Raw genomic sequence first — 24,786 nt, forward strand, 5'->3', positions numbered from 1 at the left:
AAAGCGATCACTTGAGTGTCTCCTCCAACGTCACTATTGTATGTTTTACAAAACAGGAATACAACCAGTAACATGAAAAGTTGGCAAAGAAGTTTACATCAAAATGCAAAGAAGGGAGTTGCACCTGTATTCAGGACAAGTAGTTTAGATTTTCTTTAAGACTGTACAATCTTTTTCCTTTTTTCTGCTCTCCTCTATTTTGACCACAAGAAAAAATGTGATCTTCTCTGCCCTAAGCTACTAAAAACATATATAAAAAGCAGTATTTCAGCTGTTTTCATGTTAGATCTCCAGGGTCTTAATTATGAAATGAGAGAAGGTTCCTTAAGTAATCAGTATAATCCCCAGAAGATTTGAAGCATTTAACTCAGCATTTCTCTTTTTAGCCCAAGTCTGTTCACAGTGCTGGGGTTTTAATGCCAGGGAAGCACTCTATGCAATTCAGAAAGCCTGAGTCAAGAAGATACACATTTTCAGATGAATATTAAAAAAACCCATCAAGTGAGCTCTTAGAAATGTCATTCAATAGAAGCTTTACAAACATAATTAGATACAGCAGCAACATACCTGAAGAAGAACATGAACAGCGCAGCTGTGATGCAGAACAAAAGGACCTACAAGAAGGAGAGAGAGTGTTGTTTAGACAAAACATCACAATGCTACTGGCATGTTCTGGACCACAAAGATTTTACAACTGTTACACTTTATTTATGTTGTTACTGGAAAGTTTGTCTGAATCCACCAAGAAGGATTTCCTTGTTTCTAGTGGGCTTTGAACCGTTCCTGTGGAAGTTAAACAAAATATGAAATCCAAAGCAGGGTAGTGGGGCAACAGACACAGCAAATGGTACCAGCTAAATAGTCTGGAATAAAATAATAAACAAGAACAATAAAACAGTAGAATGGAAACAAAAGAATGGAAATAGCAATAGAATGGAAATTTAAACATTATATTTTGTCTGTCTTTGCTGTTGTGATTTATTCAAATACCACGTTGCCAGTTTCAATTTAAAGGCAGGATATTTAAGATGTCTCTACTGACAACTGCTTCCACTTACTTGCTTTCTGGCAAGTTTGAGAGTAGATACATCTATTCCCACATGAAAGTATCCTTTGATCCTTTCTAGTAGTTTACCTCAATGTTTAATTCACTTGGAACAATCCTATCTTGCTCTGTGTCATGGTTTGTGGCTGGGTGCCTTTAAGAACCATGAAGTTACACTGGTCTGTGTTAAACTCAGGTTATGACTCTTGTGCATTTCATATGCTTTCCACTGCAGCACGTAGTTGATGAACAGCACTTCCAGTTAAGCTTTCCAGTTCTATCCAATCCTTAGAATCACAGAATAGAATCATAGAATCAGTAAGGTTGGAAAAGACCTCAAAGATCATCAAGTCCAACCTGTCACCCAAGACCTCATGGCTACTAGACCATGGCACCAAGTGCCATTTCCAGTCCCCTCTTGAACACCTCCAGGGAAGGTAATCATACTGAAACAGTGGATTATGGACTAACAGCTACAAAGGAACTGCCTCAGTCTTTTAAGATTAAAATATCACAATTCATAGTCCAGAAGAAATTAGGTGTTTTTGTTTGGTTGGTTTTGAGTTTGTGTTTGGGGTTTTTTGTGCTAACATTTTTAACATTACATATATTTCTATTTCTGAATGAATTATTCCCAAACAAGAATACCAATGTGATCACATAAAAGTAAGTCAGCAAATTTAGCAGCTCTCCAGCAACGAGTGGAACATCCCGCTTCTTTCTCCCAGAGCTCAGTGCTCCTATCTCTCTTCCCCTTACCACCTGCACAGTGACTCACAATGGCTGAAGAAACCAAACCCAAGAAGGGAAAACAAACAAACAAAACCAAACACAAAACACCCCACTAACAAAGACCAAACCAAACCAATAAACAGTGATAACTCCCTTGCACATGTATGCTTGTACATACAGCCGTTTCAGGAACAACTCTATCATGCTTTTAATTAATAAACCACCTTAACCAACCCCATCTTGAGCTGCCAGGTACAGCTCAAGAGTGAAAAACTACTGTACTGCTCTAGATACACTGCCTCACATTCATGCAAAAACCTTACAGCAAAGCTGCAAGTGTTTTAGGAAACACACTTATTTTCAAGGGTTGAAGGAGTTTTGATCATGCTAGGATAAGACAGTTTAAGTGAAAGGCAGTACACATTTGAAGCTTATAAACACAAAGAAGAAAGAGTAGGCTGCTGCAGGCTGATACAGATTGGAAAGTGTGATAACAATGTGAATAGGAAAAGTTTACAATGGCTGCCACAGAGGGAACAAAAATTAACACTCTTACAATGAGAGCATTTCCCTTTTCTAAATCCTCTGGTGAGTGACTTAAAATTAGGTCACACAAGACATTATAATGTTTACTGTCTAAGCTAGTCTTTTTCTTTTCCCCCTTTTCCTTCACCAGTACTACAGTATTTTATTATACCACATTAAAAACGTGAGCATTTGAAATAATCTTAGATTAAGTCATTAGAGGAAAGCGAGGACAATAATATATCTCTGCTCAAGCTAGCAGAAAAAGCACACTTACAATTAAACCTGAGTTCTGCTTAAAAAGGGCTGTCCTAACCCCCCAAAGTTCAAGCCATCTTTAATCATTCAAACAACAGGATCACAGGATGAATTTCCTTTCTCAGAGGCGTTTCACATCAGCAGAGACAAACACCTCCTGGAAAAGCTCTGGGCACGTCTGACGCTGTCTCTTCCAATATTTAAAGTGAACGACAGCAAGACCTTACGTAGCTGAACCAGACTGCTTTACACAGAGTGCCTAAGCCAGTGTGGAAAGACTGGTGATTGTCCTACTGCAGCACCACGAAACAGAAAGCAAACTGTCACCAGGCTCCAAAATTAAGCTACTTTCAAAGTATTTTTTCCAGTTTTTCTCCATTCTGTAGACATTTCATTATTGTACTTTTTTTCCCCCTTTGGCAGCATTCTCAGTACAATCTGCAATCTTCTGTTTCAGATTTGAAAACAATTAAACTACAAAAAAAGAGAGAAAAATACGAGGGCCTACCAAAAAACTTAAATCTAAATATTGAGTGCATGTAAGCCTCATAACCTAGTAAGCAGGAAGTCTCATTGGGGATTTGTTTTTGCAGGCTCTGTCACTTTCTGATTTATGAGGCATGGTCAACACACTGCGCTTGGCAACACACAGACCTTGAAACTTTCCAGTTGCAGAAACAGATACACGAAGGAGACAACCTTGTTTCTAATGAGAGAGAGATGCCCTAAATATCTTAACATTTTCAAGGAGATTCACACAGGTTACAAGGGACAATCCCCACGCTCCAGGACGCATTAGAATATTCAGTGTGTAAGGTGAGCACTGCCATTTATTACGTTGTAAAGTCACTGCACTACACTAAACCATAACAAAGAGGAAAGCTGCTGGCAAAACTGAGGGAGAACATTTTTCTAGAGCTCTGTTGGCTGACAAAACAATTTTATTATTATTTTTTCTAAGAAAGCTTAGTCCTTATATAAACAGCATCATGAAGCAACACTCAGCAGTTCCCAGTTCTGAACACTAAACTAAAAGCTATGCCTGAAATCGGTTACCAGCAAGCCCCAGCACCACCGGCAGGCCCTGGGCACCACCAGCTCACAAATGGTTTGCCCTCGCAGCCACACAGAAACCTTGATCCAGAGAAAGGTAAAATAGCACTGACAAAACCACTGAAATCACTCTTGAATCTTGTGCATTCAGACCTTCCATTGCCAATACCTAATCCTAAAGTTATATGTGTTTACTTCAAACATTTTCATTACAGTCAGATATGCTGGATAGTCAGATATCAGCCTCAGGAGAGGCTGAGGGAGCTGGGGTTACTTAGCCTGCAGAAGAGGAGGCTCAGGGGAGACCTTATTGCTCTCTACAACTAACTGAAGGGAGGTTGTAGCCAGGTGGGGGTTGGTCTCTTCACCCAGGCAACTAGCACCAGAACAAGAGGACACCGTCTCAAACTGTGCCACAGGAGATTTAGGCTGGATGTTTGGAAGAAGTTCCTCCCAGAAGGAGAGATTGGCCATTGGAATATGCTGCCCAGGGAGGCGGTGGGGACACCATCACTGGAGGCGTTTAGGAAGAGACTGGATGGGGCGCCTGGTGCCATGGTTTAGTTGATTAGATGGTGTTGGGTTATCCAGGCCAGGATGCCATTGGCTTTCTTGGCCACCTGGGCACACTGCTGGCTCATGTTCAGCCTACTGTCAACCAGTACCCCTAGGTCATCAGATATTGTATTAACAGAAGTTATGTGAAAACAGCTGCCATTTTTTGCTATGTACAACCCCTTGAAATCTGATCTGATGATCACTCTTACTAATGCAAGAAGTTATTTTCTGTTATTACTGAATGCCCCAGGCAAGAAATTAGCAATGTAAATAAATATCTGATAGAATTAGTCACCATTAGCTGACACAAAAGTTCTTGCAAAGCACAGCTACATCTTCGGCTTTATGCGACTAAGGGGCAGGGCTTCACCCTCAACTCGTGAGCTGCTAATAGTATCAGCTATCCTGCCAGAGTTCTCTACTATAAACAGCACTTACACTCTGACCTGGGGCAGAGGAAGCTGTAGCAGCCACTTACTACTAGATTAGTATCAGCAAAGGGTTTGGCAAGTGGTTTCCCTGAGCACAGAACTAGTTTCTACCTGTTCTTCTGCTCTCTATCTCAGTTCTCTATTTACTGTCCCGAGTGGGGATTTGGGAAGGGGGCCTGTGCCATCACTTGGGGATCATTTTATTATTGCTTCACTCATCACTTTTTCTCCATCTCCTAGACTGTTGGTTTTCTGGGGTTAGAAGAGTGGATTCTCCTGAGAGCAATGCCAGTATTACTTTATACAGTTAGAGAGCTAAAAGAACAGCAAACAAACAAAACCAGAAGCAATTCAATGCTCAGAATACATGACTTACAATAAAACTAAAGATACCAGTATCCTTTGGCTTATCCAAGAGCCAATGGAGAGTGGCTGGAGCGTGACTACTAGAGCCTGGATGAGTAAAGACCATTCTTTAATTTGGTAGGGAAAAAATGTATCAACACACAATGGCTAGAACCTGAAGTCTGTCAAATTCAGACTAGCAGCGTGGCAACTTTTTCTCCAGCTAGCAAGATTGAGGAAATATGATTGGAATTATTGGTGTACACTAGATGAACAATGTGGTGAGACACACTGGCCAGTGTTAACCAGTATCCAGCTGGATAATCCCATGGTCTCCTGCAGCACCAGCATTCATGAAAGCAGTATTACTGATGCATCTGCACCTCATGTGCACTGCCTACACCAAAACACACATTCGTACACACCTTAGCAAAAGCTTCTAAATCCACTCCTGCTGACTAAATGTTGGTATTTAATAAAACATACATTAGGGAACCTGTCAAATTATTCATTAAGAGTACAAAAAAAGTAATGGCTGAAGGGAAAATATCTGTACTGCAGCAACCTTTCAGCTGTCTCAGCGTCCCTTGTTACTGTCTCCAATCCCAGATCTGTCTCACAGACAGCACCTGAGAGGACCAAACAATTCCATTAGACAGGGCCAGATTGTTCTGAAAGACTATGCTGTGTACTTAGCCACATTCTTAGATTTCAGTTGACTGGGGACATTGAAGGAGCCAACAGGGAATGCATAGCACTCTGAGACTTCTCAAGCACATGCACATCTGGAACAACCAATACTCCAAGCCCAAGATCTGACCCAGATTTAACAAAACACATGTACCATAATGAGATATTACTCTCAGCATCTGCCAGGTACAACTATGTACAAGGTCTGGAATTGTCTGGTTACTCTGAAGTCATATACAACCTCTCTTTCAACTGATTGAAAATTTGTCATCTACTTAACTGCCCTTCTGTTTTTTTAATTGCCTTTTAAATGGTAAGTTTTTCTAATATCCCTTATTTCTCTGTTAACAGCACCCTTTAGTTCTCTTCTCCCAGGCAAGCACCAGAACAAGAGGACACAGTCCCAAGCTGTGCCAGGGGAGGTTTAGGCTGGATGTTAGGAAGAAGTTCTTCCCAAAAAGAGAGATTGGCCATTGGAATGTGCTGCCCAGGGAGATGGTGGAGTCACCATCACTGGAGGTGTTTAGGAGGAGACTGGATGGGGCACTTAGTGCTATGGTTTAGTTGATAAGATGGTGCTGGGTGATAGGTTGGACTTGATCTCGAAGGTCTTTTCCAACCTGGTCTATTCTATTCTATTCTATTCTAAGACCTGTAGTAAGTAGCAAAAATGAGCTATCCAATTCTAAGGGTTGCCATTGCTCACTAAAGAAATCACACAGATTCTGCACAGAAATGTCATTATCAAAGTTTGTAAAGAAAAGACAGAAAGGTACCTTATGTTGGAAACAAGTAACTTGGGTTTGTACAACAGCCTAACAACTCATGGATCATGGTGGTTTGTCTTTCACCAAGCTCACATTTCTAGTGATCTCAGGAGACATATGCCAACCGAACGTGCCCAACTGGAACCACCTCTCTCTGGACATTTCCATTGTTTTTTCTCTATTAAATCCTGTTAAATCAAAATCTTTGTAACACCCAGTGTCCTTCTGTACTCAAAATTCACTGTATTTTGGGAGAATTTCATGAGGTGGCAGACACACTGGCTCATCAGAATCTTGGTCATCTGCATAATGATTATTTTTCTAGTTGAAATTAGGTAACATCCAAAAGCAATGCAGGGTTGCTGCTGCTGCTTCAAAATTGACAGGCTTTATGAAAATGTTGAAAACACTCTGTCAGTTCATTATTGGGCACTTGGCCAATTTAGCTACACCTACACCACTTAAGCTGTTAAAGGCTCCTGATTTTTTTCCTGCCAGCAAGCCTCCAGCAATCTCTAGATAGATAAGATCAAAAGAAACACTAGCTTGTGTTATTAAACAAGAGATTATGTAGATTCATGTTAAATCACTGTTGTATGATCATGATTAAATGATTACAATTGACAAATGTGGAAGGTAATTGAGCCAAGACAGGAAGCACCTGCCAGTCTCAGAAGAGCATAAAAGAATACAAGAGAAAATTCAACCCTTGATTTTCTAGCTTACAAATTCCATGTAGGCACAGAACAGTTAAGCACCTTTCATTTGTTGTCTCAAAAAAACACTTCTGGAGTCTCTTCCCTTGTTTTTTGCATTATCTTAACCACAGAAAAATCTACACACCACCATCATGGAGACGTGAAACAGCCTTTCTCAGAGCTATTGAGGAGAGCTCACTGCTTTCAAAGATTTACAGAGCTTGAGAGACTGAAGCACATCCAAGTAATTGTCAGTACCTTATCATTATGCCTTCCTACAAGTGCAAAGAGCAGCTATTTAACAGCGTATCACATTGGAAGAGCTGGTCCAGGCTTGTTTCTGAAACCCTTTGACACACACCTTGCAGGCAACTCTGACATGAAGCAATGAGAATACACCTCCAATCCTGTTCTGTACCTTCTAGTACTCCCATGTCTCTAAGCCAGATCCCACTCTGTAAAACATAAACACTCAATTATCAGCGGTAAAATATCACTGTGAGGCGCCACACATCCGCATGCTCGCTTCAAATAGGACCTAACTAGGGAAAGTTAGCACACACAAAAATACACAGCAACAGAGATTAAGTACAATACCTAAGGGCTACAGTGCCATCAAACTTCTTGGGAGGATTGCTCTTTCTTCAATTAAAAACAAAATATTGATCTGGCTTAGCAATAATAGCAAGAGGAAGAAAAGTGCAGGGAAGTCAAATCACTTGATCAAGAAACTACTTTCCTGAGGTAAAATACTGAGAATGAATCACAACAGAAATTCCAAAGCAAATGACTTCTTTTCAAAGCTCAAGTCTTTTAGTATTTCTGTACTCTAAGATGCATTTAAATTAAGCTATTTTTTCCCCTCCATGTATCTGGTTGGATAAGACTATGGACTCGACTGCTCCCTACAGACACAGGAAGTATCACTTGTGTAACCTACAATTTAAATGGGATAAATAGAATTCAAGAACATGAAGCTTCCTTAAAGACAGCTCATTTTAATGTAGTTATCACCCAGCAGTAGGACTAAAACCAAAATGCCCCCAAATTGACTGAATTTATGAGCACATATGTCTCCTGTAACCACCAAGATACAGAATAAAGGATTAATGAGGTTGGAAGAGACCCTTTGAGATCATCGAGTCCCACCTATCACCCAACACCATCTCATCAACTAAACCATGGCACCAAGTGCCTCATCCAGACTCTTTTTAAACGCTTCCAGTGATGGTGACTCCACCACCTCCCTGGGCAGCACATTCCAATGGCCAATCTCTCTGTGAAGAATTTCTTCCCAGCATCCAGCCTAAACTTCCCCTGACACAGCTTGAGACTGTGTCCTCTTGTTCTGGTGCCGGTTGCCTGGGACAAGAGACCAACCCCTACCTGGCTACAACCTCCCTTCAGGTAGTTGTAGAGAGCAAGGTGGTCTCCCTTGAGCCTCCTCTCCTCCAGGCTAAGCAACCCCAGCTCCCTCAGCCTCTCCTCACAGGGCTGTGCTCCAGACCCCTCAAAAGCTTTTTTCCCTTCTCTGGACACCTTCCAGCATCTCAATATCTTTCCTAAACTGAGTGGCCCAGAACTGGACACAGGACTCAAGGTGTGGCCTGAAATCAAGAATGTAAGCATCATATTTATGTTTGAGGATAACCCTTAGATGTACCTTTAGCAGCTTTGTTTCCTTATTTTTCATTTACCAGAGTGGAAAAAAACCAACAGCATAAAAGCCAGAGACTTGGTGCTGTTCCTTGGGATCAGGCACAGGGTTTCTGCACTACAAACTGCTGAGAGGTTACACTGAGATTCTGACCAGTAATGGAAAAACAAATGGCTTTGGTGATGAGTTGCCAAAGAGAAGATTTTAGCCATTTGCAGTTTACACACCACAAGAAACCTATTGAAGGTGACACTGCTGCATTTCCAGCTCATTTCCCACTTCCTGATGGAGTTCAGCTTTAAGCCCCCCAACTATGACTTTAATACTGAGACAGCTGGAGGTTCAGGGCCTTTGGTTTTGTAGACCTGCTTTGTTTTTTGAGGCCTCTTGAGAAAATCAGCAGGACAAGTCTTTCTGCATTAGCCCTGCCTGGGTGGAGATGAGCGTGGATGGCTTTTGAAACCTTGATTTTCATGACTGTGTTTTCGAAGGATAACTCACAGCTACTTGGCAGGTTTTACAGTTGATTTCTAATTACCACAGAATAGTTGCAGTTATGTTTATTGTGGTTTGCCAACAGTGACAAGGGAAGCTGTCACAAAGAAAATTTCTCCACACATTACAGAAGTCAAGAATCTGACCAATGAAACCTTTTCATATGAAAAAACAAGTAGGCCAAAGAGAGCCCTGTTTTAAAGGCTTCCCATTGCTTGTGAGCTGGAAAGCTTTCTTGCATAGAGATTTTCAAGGCAGGGAATGTAGATAAAACAAACCAAAACATTTGTAAGTCATAAAAGCAGGCATTCAGGTCCCATTAAATATCCAGGTTGTCTCTGTCCAAGAACCAGGGGTAACACAGACGTGCAGCTAAGGAAAGACTCAAGAACAACTCAATACCTTCCTGTTGTGAGAGGGATTAGACATGAAGTGGAGTCACACAGTCACAGGTCATCCTTCACAGCGCTCAGGCACTCACAAACTGAAACAGTTCAAGTTTCTCTGCCTTTCAGATAAAAACACTCTCTAACTCATACCATAACTGTGGTAAAGACTGCTGGAGGAACACATGGCATTGAATCAAATTCTTCAGTGATCTAACAGAACAGAACTCCTTCCTAACAAAGGGTGTTCTGGGACTATGGAGTCAGGCAAAAATCATGGGAGTTACGTTCTGGACCAGGACCTTACCAACAAGACTGGGTACAAAGAAAATTGTCATAGTTAATGTTCTATAGGCAATATCCTTGAGAACAGGCTTCATGAGACTGAAAATTCTCATGTATATGTATTTTATATTTATGCATGCATGCATGTATGCATGCACGCACATAAGGACATGCCAGAGAAAGTCCAGCTGGTAGGGGGAACTGAGATGACTGAACTGGACTCTTCAGTGGCACCTAGTAATAGGAGAGGAGGCAATGGGCACATTGAGAGAGTGGTCAAGCACAGGAATGGGTTACCCAGTGAAGTCTGGTCTGTCTTTGGCAAGCCTCAACACTCCAACAGAAAAGTGCCAAGCAGACTTCTCCACATTGAGAAGCGAGGTTTCACTAGCTGAGCACCAGAGCTGCCTTCCACCCTCAACCCTTCTGTGAGGTGGTAAAGTAGTAGATCTTAGAATAGCCTAGCAGACTGCATTTGCATATAGACTTGATACAGAACTCCATTGTACTGACTGCATCATGAAGAGAAGCGTTTCCCCCATGATTGTTAAAATGACCTCACTGTTTGCCCTCTGATTTTCCTAAATCCATAAATTAACACAAATGAGACAGAAAAAGGTCCAATTGCTTGGGACCACAAATGTCACATGCTCTAACAAATCTAAATAGACATTATGCCCTTATGCAATAATACAGGATCACAGAATTAACCAGGTTGGAAAAGACCTTCAAGATCATCAAGTCCAACCTATCACCCAACACCATCTAATCAACTAAACCATGGCACCAAGTGCCTCATCCACTCTTATTTTAAACACTTCCAGTGATGGTGACTCCACCACCTCCCTGGGCAGAACATTCCAATGGCCAATCTCTCTGTGAAGAATTTCTTCCTATCATCTACCCTAAACTGCAAAATTGTTTTAGAATCATAGAATTGTTGGGGTGGAGAGGACCTCAAGGACCATCCAGTTCCAAGCCCCTGCCATGGGCAGGGACACCTCACACTAGATCAGGTTACCCAGAGCCACATGCAGCCTAGCCTTAAAAACTCACAGAGATGAGGCTTCCACCACCTCCCTGGGCAACACCCTGAAAGTCCCCCACCTGCCCCATTTTCCTCCTTTTTCCCCTCAAACCCAGAGCACCTGGGCTCTGTTGGAGCCTCCTCCCACCCCAGGTGTGGCCCCTTGGCCCTCCCCACCCACTCCCCTATTTAATCCCACCAGAAGAGGCAGCAGCCCTAAGCTGAGCCCATCTGGGCTGGAGGATCCTCCTCTCGTCTCTGGTGAGTGCCCCTGGTGCACACTGGGTGATGGTGGTGGTGACTACAAAGGCCGGGGGGCCTGCTGGCCCCCCGGTTGTTAGGGCCAACACTGATGATTTCTCTAATACCATCCACGGGTGCTGGCTGGGGCTCCTCACTGGGGCTGAGCTTCTCTGGGTGGTATCTTGGCTGGTGAGGGTCTTGCCCCTGGCTCTGGGAGGGATACAAAAATGGTAGTGTTGGATCAGGAGGTGTTTAGGCAGGGTGGAGGATGGTGTAGAGGGAGCAGGAGCTGCTTTGGGAAGATGAAGAGGACTGGTGATGGGTTAGGTTAGATGGTTAGACTTGATGATCTCAGAAGTCTTCTCCAACCTTAATGATTCTGTGATCTTTCTAGGTGTGCTCTGATTGATCAACATCTTTCCTGACATCCAGTAACCCACCCTGTTCCTCCAGCTAAACCCTTCCTAGTGGTGAGGCTAACTTCACCTGTCCATAAACACAGCTTAGCACAAAACTTGGCAGAGTTAGACAATGCTTTGACTTGATGATCTTAAAGGCCTTTTTCTAACCAAAACAATTGATTCTATGAAAAGACAGAAAATGAAGAACTCCTCATTGTTCTGCACACAGAAAAATGGCTGATTTAGATGTTGAAATATATTTGGACCAAAAGTGTAGATAATTTCAAATATATTCCCTGTGGGCCTCAATATGGCTTTGAAATAGATTTGGGACTGGGACTAATCCAAGGTGGGATTTGGAAGGGAGCCCTGGAGATCATCTAGTCCAATTTTCCTGCCAAAGCAGGGTCATCCACAGCAGGTTACAGTATCACCAAGGTTGGAAGAGACCTCAAAGATCATCAAGTCCAATCTGTCACCACAGACCTCATGACTAGACCGTGGCACTAAGTGCCACGTCCAATCCCCTCTTGAATACCTCCAGGGATGGTGACTCCACCACCTCCCTGGGCAGCACATTCCAATGACAATGACCCTCTCAGTGAAGAACTTTCTCCTCACCACCAGCCTGAACCTCCCCTGGCACAGCTTGAGACTATGTCCTCTTGTTCTGGTGCTGGTTGCCTGGGAGAAGAGACCAACCCCCACCTGGCTACAACCACCTTTCAGGTAGTTGTAGAGAGCAACAAGGTCACCCCTGAGCCTCCTCTTCTCCAGGCTAAACAACCCCAGCTCCCTCAGCCTCTCCTCATAGGGCTGGTGCTCAAGGCCTCTCACCAGCCTTGTTGCTCTTCTCTGGACACATTCAAGTTGCCCAGGATCACAATGTCCAGGCAGCTTCAGAATACATAACAGAACAGTGCCACAGCAACAATGTCAATTAAGTCAAGTAGATGTGGTGGTAAAAACTAGAATGTGAACAGCTGATCTGCACTCCTGAACAATGAAGTGATCCTGCCACCACCTGCATTCACTACTCCTCACTCATTGCAGGTTACTGGGAATATTTGCATCTGTATGAAATACCTCAATGATTAACCCTCAGGGACAGGGCAGCCTGTGAGCATCTGCTTCTGTTCACATTACTTTGCAAAAAATAATGTAGAAACTCTTGATCTACAGTGAAGGCTGAGCTTAGTGTTGGGTTGTTTTCATTTGGGGTATTTTGGTATTTCTATAGGGACTTAGCAGCTCTTTTCCCTTTCCCAGCTTACAAATCTCTGAAGGCGTTCACCAGCACAGAATGAATCTCAGTGAATATAATTAGAAGTGCAATAATGTCAAATCACTGAACTTGCCTAATTTTTGTTCAATTCCCAAATCCAACTTTTAGACATCAATGCTACTTTTCATGCCTGCTTTTATCATATCTTATTTTGGTGCCTTGCCTTGTTTCTCCTCTCCTCCAGCTTTCCTGGTTCTCTTATCAGTGCAATTTCAGCTATAAATTTCCTGTACTTAAACTGCCCAGTTCTGGACAAGTGCAGCTTTTCTCTGTTGGTGTTTTCATCACCTTGAAGTTCTACAAAGGTATTCCTAATCCAACTGCAGTTAGTGTGGGCTTCTATTGTGTTCCCTCAAACACTTCAAATTGTTTCACATGAAGAAAAAAGTTGTTTACACAGAGCAGACTTTTCCACATTTCTTCAAACCACCATGTTACACCAGGGTAAAACACCTCTCAAACACCTAACACAGGCCAGATTAATTGAATTTCAGCCCACAGAATGCTACACAGGGCTTTGTACTAGATGTTTTAAATATTCATTCACTTCAGGACTACAAACCACCTGCAAAATTACTGTCACTTCAGTGTTTTTAAATTATATAAAACTAATCCATGCTACAGGGTCCAGGATGTTCAGTGGCAACACATAGAATCATAGTATCAGTCAGGGTTGGAAGGGACCACAAGGATCATCTAGTTCCAACCCCCCTGCCATGGGCAGGGACACCCCACACTAGATCAGGCTGCCCAGAGCCACATCCAGCCTGGTCTTAAACACCTCCAGGGATGGGGCTCAACCACCTCCCTGGACAACCCATTCCAGAGCTTCACATGTGAGAATGTATTTATTTTCTATTATACCAGTGGTCTGTATTGAACCAAATTTAAAACACTACACTTCAAATTACAGTTCAAGTTTCCACGACACCTACACATTTGGCCACACAGCTTTGCTTGTCACTGGGTCATGCTCTCAGTTCCAGCTGAAGCTTCAAGAACAACTTTCAGCCAACACCAGTTTACATAGTCACTGCTGATTTTTGCTTTTTTCTTTAATTACAGCCATGTGTCTTCTGCTGCCACAGAGAAGAACAGAAAAAGACAAAACACAGACCTGAACTGATTGACAGATGGCTGAATATGCACCAGCAGTGTGCCCAGGTGGTCAAGAAGGCCAATGGCATCCTGGCCTGCATCAGGAATAGTGTGGCCAGCAGGAGCAGGGAAGTCCTCCTGCCCCTGTATTCAGTACTGGTTTGGCCACACCTCGAGTCCTGTGTCCAGTTCTGGGCTTCTCAATATAAGAAGGATATTGAGACACTTGAATGTGTCCAGAGAAGGGCAGCGAGGCTGGGGACAGGTCTTGAGCACAGCCCTGTGAGGAGAGGCTGAGGGAGCTGGGGTTGCTTAGCCTGGAGAAGAGGAGGCTCAGGGGAGACCTTATTGCTGCCTACAACTACCTGAAAGGAAGATGTAGCCAGGTGGGGCTAGGTCTCTTGTCCCAGGCAACCAGCACCAGAACAAGAGGACACAGTCTCAAGCTGTGCCAGGGGAGGTTTAGGCTCAAGGTGAGGAGGAAGTTCGTCCCAGAAGGAGTAATTGGCCATTGGAATGTGCTGCTCAAGGAGGTGGTGGGGTCACCATCCCTGAAGGTGTTGAAGAGAGGATTGGATGTGGCACTTGAAGCTATGGTTTAGTTAGTGATGAGGTGTTGGGTGATAGGTTGGACTTCATGATCTCTGAGGTCTTTTCAAACCTTGTTGATTCTATGATTCTATTTTCCCCACCCAAGGACTGAGTGCAGGCAGGGGCAAACACCCGAGACACCTGCCTAAACCAGCTTAAGCAAATGCAAGCTCAAACTGTAGCATGTTACACGCTGCAGACTCACAATGAGCCAGTCAGTTGAACCAGCAAGATTTCAACTTCTCATCTTTATGGATTTGATGGTTAAAGATGAAGTAATTGTGAATTGTTTAGACTAAGACACACTGAAAATGTAGAATCAGAAATGTACTTGAACTAAAACACTGCAAACGAGAACTAGAAAAACAGTACCGTTTCTAAATATGAAGTCCACATGTAAGCTGCAGTTTAAAGCTGGTTACTTATCCTACAAGAGCATTACAAATGTAGTAAATACTAAAATAACAATAAATTTTCTGAGTAGTCTGTGCAGATGTCTCATGTTAGAGTTCTGAACCTAACTCCTTAGCTCATGTTACGGATATCATCCAAGATTTCATTTCTACCAGGAGGGTTGCTGCTTGCCTCTTTTCCTTCCAAAGCTCATAATCACTGAAGAATTACAAGGTTTGATATTACCTTAGTATCCAAAAAAGGAGCTGCTAGAGATATTTGTCTTTAGAACTTTACAGGTGCTGAAATAATTTTGTTGCTGAGAAGCACATGTATTAATATTCCCAGCACAATATTCTGTACAAGGCAGCACCATGAAAGCCCCAGCCTCCAGCAATTATTCATACTTGTGAACATTATAAACAGGATCACAACACAATGACATTCTGATAAGCACTAAAAACTGGTGAAGAGAGAGGTTTAAAGGATCATTCAGAAACAACAGCAGGGTGTTCCCACCATTGCCACCACCAAAGTATTACCTTGAGCAGTGTATTTGATAATCAAAGTTAGTTAGACAAATGTAACGTTTTTTTAGAGCTTTTAGCATGTTCAGTGTTAACTGTACTTGAGTTGCAACAGAAAAACCGTTCTTTCTCAGCCTCAAAAATGTTCTGACCCACAGGCCCAAGCCTGTAGCTGCCTTGCGTTCTGCTGGTGAAACTGCAGGGGTGGGAAGGAGCTGAGGAAGCCAACACTGCAACCAGGAGGAAGAGCACATTAAAGAATGAGCTCAGGAAGCATGGATTTCTCTTCTTAGAAGTTAAAACTAGCAGACACCTACTAGAAATGTGGGGGTTTATATACATATATATATTTGTACACATAATGGTATTTTAGTGTTTACTAAGTAAAGAAAAAATCTTTCCAATTGATCACAGTTGGCCATGCTTATGCACAAATCCTTCCACCTTGCTTACCATGTCATTTACCGCCAGTACTCCTGTATCTCTCCACTACTTCAGCAGACTTTTCACTCACACTGTGAACCTCACACATTTCCTTGCAAGTAAGAGCCCCCCTGAGAACATGAGGAGGGGGAAGTAACATGGTAGACTAAAATGCCTCTGGCATTTCCCGAGACAGGAGCCTCCACAACATTCAGCTGACAGCAGTTGTCATCGTAAGACACGGTCAGCTCCTCAGGGTAGAGGGAGCTTAACAACTAAGATTCTATGTGAGAATGCTAGGAAAGACATAGTCAGAATTGTTTGGAAGGGGTGAAAGCAGAGATTGTTATCAGATGAACATAAGAGTTCATGCTGCAATACAATTACTTTACAGAGAACCTTCCTGAGATGGTACAGCTACTTCTGGCACGGGAAAGGAAGGACTTTGCAACTTAGGACTTAGATGTCTATCCACTCCACTGCCAGAGGTTCACCTTTTCTTTGGTTTTGCACAGCAGCTTCTGCAGGCACTCAGCATCTGCTCCTCTGTGTGAGCCAGGTAAAGAATTCATGCTGGTGGTGACAGCTGAGCAACACAGAGCAACACATTTTGCTTCCAAAAGCCTCTTATTTGGTGCTTCTATGTGGAGACTGAGTGGAAAGAGGAGATGTTAACCAGAAGCTAAGAGAAGGCCTACACTAAACCATTCTAGCTGGATTCCCAGTGTCTTTCCCTAAACTTTTTTATTAAGCTTTGAGATTCTCTGAACTGAAAACAGAAGTGAAACTCAAAACTGCCATGGAAATGACAGGGAAAACAATGGTGCTTTGCTGCAATACACAGTAACATACTTCTTTATAAAAGACAACACAGCAGAAGCTCAAGCACCAGAACACATGCACTTTTCCTCTATTACAGAACTTCATTAGAACTTCCCTGGGAGAAATGTTTACATGCCACTTTTTCTCCTGGCAGTTTAAAACAACAGAAGTAATGTGAAACAAGGTTAATATAAGATTATGTCTTTTGGCTATCCTATAACTGTTCTCTTAAATATTTAAAAGCTGGTACAGATGTTTGTTCGTGCCTGGAGGCATCACTTTGTTGCTAGTACCACAGCAATATCCCAGCACAGAATACAACAGTTCAAAACTGGCATGTAGCAAAACAGCTACAAACAACACTATTTCCTTAAAGTTACACCACTGCCCTATTCTGCTCTGCTCCTTTTTGGTTGCTCTGAACCTTCCTCTATTGCCCTTCTCCAGGAAGACTGGATGGCTTCCTACACCCAACACCTCCTAGCTGGGAGCTGAGGAGGGTAAGGCTGTCACAGGAGCTGTCCCATTCCCTCAAATGACATCTGTCATGGTGGGTAAAGTCCCCAATGGCAAATTGCATCCATACAGTGAGAGCAGACGAGTGGGAAAAGGTAGGGAGGGGTGCCAGGAGAGGGGAGGAAGTAAAGGTTGTAGTCTACCTGGTCTATCAAATCTCTCCAGTCGGTTTCTGGAGAACTTTAAAAGCATGGTGACACTTGATGGCACCATGATTGGTTTTTTTCCCCCACTATTTTTAAGATATAAATGAAGATAGATTCAAATAACAACATTTACAACAGTCTATAAAACAACCTTGTTGAACACAGTTCACAAAAGCTCTTTAAAAGCATATAGCTATGAGCTGCTTATAAAGATCTGAAACAACTCATTTGCAAGGTTTATTTGGATTCAGGAAAACTAAACACTACTGTGGAAATTAATTAAAAGCCTATCTTCAAAAAGCAGCTGTGCAACCCACTGACAGAACTGTAGATAGCACCCATGTCCAAGAGTATGCTGCTGCCTCCCAACAACTACCTACTGGGAACATTAAAAAGTTGTTCTGGGGAGATGAGCTGCATTTAAAACTGCCCAGATGATCAATGATGCAGCTAAATTTATCGAGCCCTTGACATTACTGTGGTGTTTCGACTGTCAGTAAACAGTAGTTTCACATTTCTGGCCACATTTCAAGGAAATATCCCAACATTTCAATATTCATCTAGCACTGCCTCACAGACAGTTCCCAAGCTCTTCCAAAGAAAATAAGATTGCTCTGTTCTTATTATTTTTTGGTATGGATCTTAATTTTATCAGCTAAGTCCACTGTAACTGGATAAAATGTAGCCATGCATCAGCACAATAAATGTTTTTGTGGGAAAGCAATAACTGCTCTTGAACCTTTTCTCCTTATGATCTCTTCTGCATCGTAAGTGATGTATCAGTCAGGAAGTACATGAGTGTCCCACTCCAAAATGTGTCTTTTGGAGAGCTACAGCTACCTTTCAAGGAAAGGAAAATCTCAGAAAACAAACATCCTTCTATCCTTCACAAGAAAATGTACAGACCCATTAAAAAGATACCTGACATCCTTTCCTTAACTCATCATTATTAGGGACTAGAATTTGATTCTTAACACACCAGCATTTCTGTTTTATGAGACAGTTCAGAATGTCTAAAAAAGGCTCTCACCAGAATAAGCTGAAAGAATTTAAGAAGTCAACAAATTGGAGAGGGCAGACCTCTTGACATTGCCTTTAATGGACAGGATATACAAGCTCAGGAAGCATCATCAATAATGTTCACGGCACCACAGCAAACAGATAAGATTGGAGGGTCGCAATCCATCTGCAGTGAGGGTTGTTTCCTGATGGAGACAAACCCTTCATGAGCTGGATAAAATTACCCCTCCTTTAACCAGCTGGGATTATACCCCTTGATCTCCTTGCCTGCACACTTACATATCCATACTGAAGATGTTAACCTCTTTGGGATGATGGCCTCTTAACTTTGGCTCTAACTCCCAAATGCACACTACTTCTGAACCCTTTTCACCAGGTCTGCAATGGTGGTACATTCAGCCTAATGACCACTTTGCATCTGGAAAGGTGGTGGATAAATAAGGGATCTGAAAGTTGAGTTCCTAACAGGTCACTGAGTTGGCTTCTATGCAGCAGAAGGTCTTTTCAAAAGACTGTGCAGTGGCAGATGGCACAGTATCAGGGCTTACATTAAAAAACATTTGGCTCAATTTAGAAGAGCTTTGCATTGTTGAGAAAGCTAAGGCAGAAGACTGGGCCTGCATCCTTTAGGTCAGCCAGTATCTCTTAAGATCATCTAAAAATAACACATGAAAACCAAGACAGTGCAGCTCCTGGCAGTCAAGCACCGGAGTGGAGCAAATCTCGTGCCAAATGGGTTGTTGAACTTTCAGCTCAATTATAAGATGCATCCAAAAGCTGTAATTAGACTACCATTTTACACACATAGGGAATCAGAAATTAAACTCACAATTTACAGTTCTCACCTGAAAAATCTCAACCACAGAAGGCACTCCTGCAGAGACACTGGCTACTGATGAAACATAAAACTGGACACCTTCAAATGCACCATGCCTGAACTACCTGCTACGTACAGAGCTGGCCTTGCCCTCCCTCCCCTTACTAAACAATGAAAATGATCATTATGAGTGGAATGTGAGTATTAGTGCAAAGAACCAGCAATTCTGTTTCACTGTGCTATGCAAATAATGTAAAATACTGCAGGGAGGGGAATACACCTCATCTGAGGTTGTCCCAGGAGTTTAAAACTTCCTGTTAAGCTCTCTTTAATTTAGGCTCTTTTGAAAGACTCAGGCAAGCATCTCCCTGAAATCATAAGACAGTCCAGTCTAGGAAATCTTCAGGAATGGAAAGCTGGGTGGGAAGCCCGCTCTTTTTTTGCAGCAGCACTTCTCATAGTCACAGCTTTTCCAGCCTACATCACAGTCACTAAGTGCTGGGCATCAACACAACACCAAAGAGCTCAACCAACTTCTTTATGCTTTCAGAGCACATCTGCTGTCCTTTTGAAGCATCTCATTAAGCACTGCTCTGAAGCACAAAGACAGCAAGCTTTACCTAGTGAAGATTACAGGGCTCCACACATGGCTCTTTCAAAAAACATCACTTGAGTCTGTATCTTCTGCATCTACAGCACTCAAATGGTGAAGAAGAGCAAATGTTATGTCCCAGCAGTTAAAGGCTTTTGATTATAGGATAGGCACTTTGAAAGCAGTACAGTAAAAGGTGAAATGCTAGTCATTAATTATTTCCTCCTTCAAAAAGTGTTCCAAATTGCAACTGAGAAATTCTCCACTTCCCAAAGTGAGCTGTGCAAACAGATGAACTGCACACTTGTGAAGTCAAACAGCATCCAAAATTATACTGAGAAAATTCTATTGAAACTTCAAAGACAACAGATGATTATAAGTGAAACCAGCCAAAGCTCCTTGGGTACAGGCAATTCAAGTTGAAACCACCTTTCCATCTCTCAGCTGCTCCTAGAGGGTCTCTGCAGAAATGGTACTAGGAAGAAATTGTGGGGCCAGTCCCATACTCCACCAAAGAGTGTTCTCCTGATGTTAGTTGTACTCAACAGCATCAGTGAGACTAGACTAGACTAGACTAGAATAGAATAGAATAGACCAGACCAGGTTGGATAAGACCTTTGAGATCATCCAGTCCAACCTATCACCCAACACCATCTAATCAGCTAAACCATGGCAACAAGCACCCCATCCAGTCTCTTCCTAAACACCTCCAGTGATGGAGACTCCACCACCTCCCTGGGCAGCACATTCCAATGGCCAGTCTCTCTTTCTGGGAAGAACTTCTTCCCAACATCCAGCCTAAACCTTCCCTGACACAGCTTGAGACTGTGTCCTCTTGTTCTGGTGCTGGTTGCCTGGGAGAAGAGACCAACCCCCACCTGGCTACAACCTCCCTTCAGGTAGTTGTAGACACCAAGAAGGTCTCCCCTGAGCCTCCTCTTCTCCAGGCTAACCAACCCCAGCTCCCTCAGCCTCTCCTTACAGGGCTGTGCTCCAGACCCCTCCCCAGCTTTGTTGCCCTTCTCTGGACTGGTTCCAGCACTCAACATCTTTCCTAAACTGAGGGGCCCAGAACTGGACACAGGACTCAAGGTGTGGCCGAACTACAACACAACAGCGATAGAATCCAACCACAAATGTAGCACTTCTATGTGATTAACATTGAAAACAAGTGGTAAACAACATGTCACAGCTCAGCCTGCTATTCTATCAGTGAGTGGGTTAACAAATTCTAGCCCAGAAAAACAGAAAGAAATGAAAGGTACAAGCTCTTTCCTGCAAATTACAGCAACACAACCAAAATTAAACTGCTTTTAGTTTAAAATCCTATTACCACTGGAAACTCTTGTTAAAAAGTCAGTAGTTTTGGCATCATTGTATTTCTGGCCTGTTTCCTCAACAGTCTCAAAAGACATTCCTGCAAAACAGCTTGACTGCACGTCCCACTCTGTAAAATGCCAGAATACATAAAATCAGGGTATCCATCATCTACAGAAGACAGGATTTTTCCTTTTCCAGTAGGGAATGTACAAATAAATCAATCAACCCAATAAAAAAAAAAGCTCTCAACAAATCTTATTGAAAGTAACTTATAACAACAACAAAAAAACCTCTTTCTACTAACTTAGTAAGAAAGACACCGGAGATAAAGACAGCATTATAGGTTATCTTGCCAGATATCACCATTCCATGTTGCACAGACGCATACATTCTTAGAATGGTTTAGGTTGGAAGGGACCTTAAAGATCATGTAGTTCCAACCCCCCTGCCATGGGCCAGGACACTGCCCACTAGGCCATGCTGCTCAAGACTTAGAATACCTCCAGGGAGGGTACATCCACAACCTCCCTGGGCAACCTGTTCCCGTGTCTCACCACCCTCACTGTGAGGAATTTCTTCCTAATATTCAGTTATTTCAGAGAATGCTTCCACCAGTACTCCCACAATCTGTAACATGCTACATCACAGTTTCCAGGGATTTCAGTCATTGCCCTCAAATTCAAGAGCGCAGCAAAATAATGTTACCTTAACAGCAACCACAGCTCAGCACCACCCAGCACCATAACCACTTGCACTCACATTTACAAAGGCAAAGGGCCTTCACAGTGAGGCCAAGAGCTCCTCCTTAATTTCTAGCAGCCAACTAGAGCTGTTCATCAGAGTATAAGCCAAAGCCTATAACCTTACCATTTAGAATGGACTTATTAAAAGGATGGGGGGAAAAAGAGTTTTCTGGTTGCTGTCATTTCTGTTTTCTTTTCAGAATGGTTTATTGGCTTTACTACCTCCTAGCACTGTGACAAGTATTAACTAAATTACCTCTCAGAATCAGCTGGTGGATACAGAAATCCTCCAAGCTTGCAATCACCTCCATCTACACAGGGAAGCTACTTCGCAAAAGGTATTTTCAGCCTGGAGTCAGCTCTTCTTCTGGGAACCCAGAAGAAAACGTTTGGGCTCTCAGAGTCATTACTGACTGAAATGATTCCTTAGCTGGACCAATTTCCTTTTCACATTACCGAGGTTCAGGTGGCGGTTAAACAGAAACAGCTTTGTTAATCCAGACCCATTAAAAGCAGTGAAATAAAATACACATGCAAAACACGAGTAAGACAAAATCTGAGACAGAAGATCTCCAAACACAGTCCTTTTCCAGGAGGTGTTTAAACAACAGAAAACAAAAGGAGGTCAGGAGGAGGAGGAGAATATTTAGGGAATCAGGTTTGACCCTCAAGACAAACCATACTATATGCAGCATCCATGCAGGCTGCTCACAAACCACCAGCCTCTAAATTAAGTACAGGAAACAGGAAACACTGTGTGACACACATCCCCCCACCCCCATATCTGTCATTACTTGCACTATTGTCACTATCTGCAAGGTATGGTTGACCTCACATGGACCTTAATGTTCATGGACCACAGGGAATCACTACAAAAGTGAAAACAAGGGAGACAAAAGCAGAACCGAGCAAAGCAGGCAGCACATGCCCCAGTGCAGCTAAAATTCAGATGAACTGATTAAATTACACATATTCAAGGCAAGTACATGCCAGTGTCAAATACAGGCCCACAGTTTCAGCTATCAAATTACAGAAAAAAGCCTTGCAGAAATACAATGTCATTATACACAAAGCTTTCATCTGGGCAATACTTTAATAGATTAGTCATGTTACAGATATTTGGCTTAAAGTTTGAAAGTGAGTACAATAGTTTTGGTAAGCGAAAATGAACTTCTGTGCTCATGTAAGTCTCTTTTTAACTAACATCTTGCAAATAATACTTTAAGAAACTACTTTGTTCGTACAATCAAAGTTATCTTTCTGTGCAGTAACAGATAAAAGTATTTTTGTATTAGCAGCATTAATGTTTTTAACACTTTGCTTGCTTGGAATCAATTACAACCCCCTTTCAGAACAAAAGAAATACTGACAGAAACTCAGTATATTGTTAGGAGGAGCACATAAGACTTGGATATATTCTTTCTGGCGAAAAGACACTGTCAGCAGATCCACAAAGGATCCATGCCAAGAGGAGGCATCAAGTAAAGTAAAAGCACCAGCCATAAGCTTTCAGTGGGGGGTTAGTAAACAACTTCCTTCCCAGCAGTAAGAATTGCTCAACTTTACTAGGAGTGTGTTCCATTCCTACAGGGACTAGGGCTTGAGTATTCAAACAAAAAGTGTCTACTCTTTACTGTTACAAAGCTATTTTAAATGCAAAGCAGTGGGAAAATAGTATGCCATTCCTCCAGTTCATTAGCTTGTGTCTTTGAGGTGTTTCCTCCTTTCATAACTGATTTGCACCCACGTGCTATATGAGGTTGCTCGGGCTTTTCCCTGAACATCAGCACATCGCTTCCTTGAGCAAACTGATCTCCTCAGACCAGCCACTGTAATTTTCTGTTTCAACTGTAATAACAACAAAGCTTTCAAGTGGGAGACAGCCTGTTTCACCGAGTCTGGAGCACCAGGTGAGCACAGCACACACTTGAGGTCATCCCTTTGTACAACTCACTGCGCTCGCAGCACTCTGATGTGGTTTTCTTCCTGTATAATTTGGTTGTTTCTGTCACAGTGACAACACAACTTGGGCAAAAGTCTGTCCACCATGAGATAAGTTCAGGAAGACTCATTAAAATCTATCAACTATTCCAATTCACAGAGTAATCCATTTTACTCCCCCATCGTGAAAGGTTTTTTTCTCTATATACTCACGTAGGACTCTTGGTGTTTAGACCGGAATATCACCTTCTCGCTTTTCTGTGCCCTGCTTATCACTTGCCATAAATCAAATGCTACTGCAAAATTATGCTGTTCAACCCCTGTGAAAAAGTGAAACTGATCATCAGCACCTTTCCACATTTCTTCAGAAATAACCTGAGCACATCCAGAAACTAGTTATCAGATGAGATGGATCAAATAGAGACAGGCTAATAACAGCATAGCCCTTGTAATATAGAAAGCACTGAAGGAGGCAACAGCAAAAGGTTGACAGGAAGGCAGAAAAGGACTTAAATCCTTCTCAAAATTATAACAGAGGGTCATTTTGGAAGGGTTTGGCCTGTGTATAAAACTGTGTGCTTCCTAGCCTGAAACTGACACAAAAGATGCCTCTCCTGAAGAAAAAGGAAGACATTTACGGAGAAAATATGGAAAAGTTCAAGATGTCAAGAAAAAATACCAGGAATCTAGGAAAGAAAAAAAAACATTACAAGAGGGAGGGAGGCAATTTTTGTTTATCTTTTGTTTCAAATGCATTGCAAAGAGATTACAGCTTTAAGGGGAAATACTGCACCCAGTAACTGATTTAAAGACTCCAAACGGCAGCCAGGGTGATCACAGAGGAACTGGAAAAAAGGACTTGTTAGAGCCAAAGACAATGTCTGCATGACTTATTTACAGGGAAGTAAAACACAGGTTATCAGCTGAGGAAAAATAATTAACTGGAAACATTTATG

The 24,786-nt window shown here is 42.4% G+C and overlaps 1 protein-coding gene across 1 annotated transcript in view; it reads right to left on the reverse strand.

Annotated features, from left to right (window-relative positions):
• The window catches only part of TMEM135 (transmembrane protein 135), a 188,592-nt gene that overhangs the window by 69,597 nt on the left and 94,209 nt on the right, over positions 1-24,786 (reverse strand). The window contains exon 6 of the mRNA XM_009901512.2: positions 568-614. Coding sequence (XP_009899814.1) covers positions 568-614 — 47 coding nt within the window. The remainder of the gene's footprint in view (positions 1-567; positions 615-24,786) is intronic.

The sequence above is a fragment of the Dryobates pubescens genome, chromosome 10 (assembly GCF_014839835.1).
Source record: "Dryobates pubescens isolate bDryPub1 chromosome 10, bDryPub1.pri, whole genome shotgun sequence".
NCBI lineage: Eukaryota > Metazoa > Chordata > Aves > Piciformes > Picidae > Dryobates > Dryobates pubescens.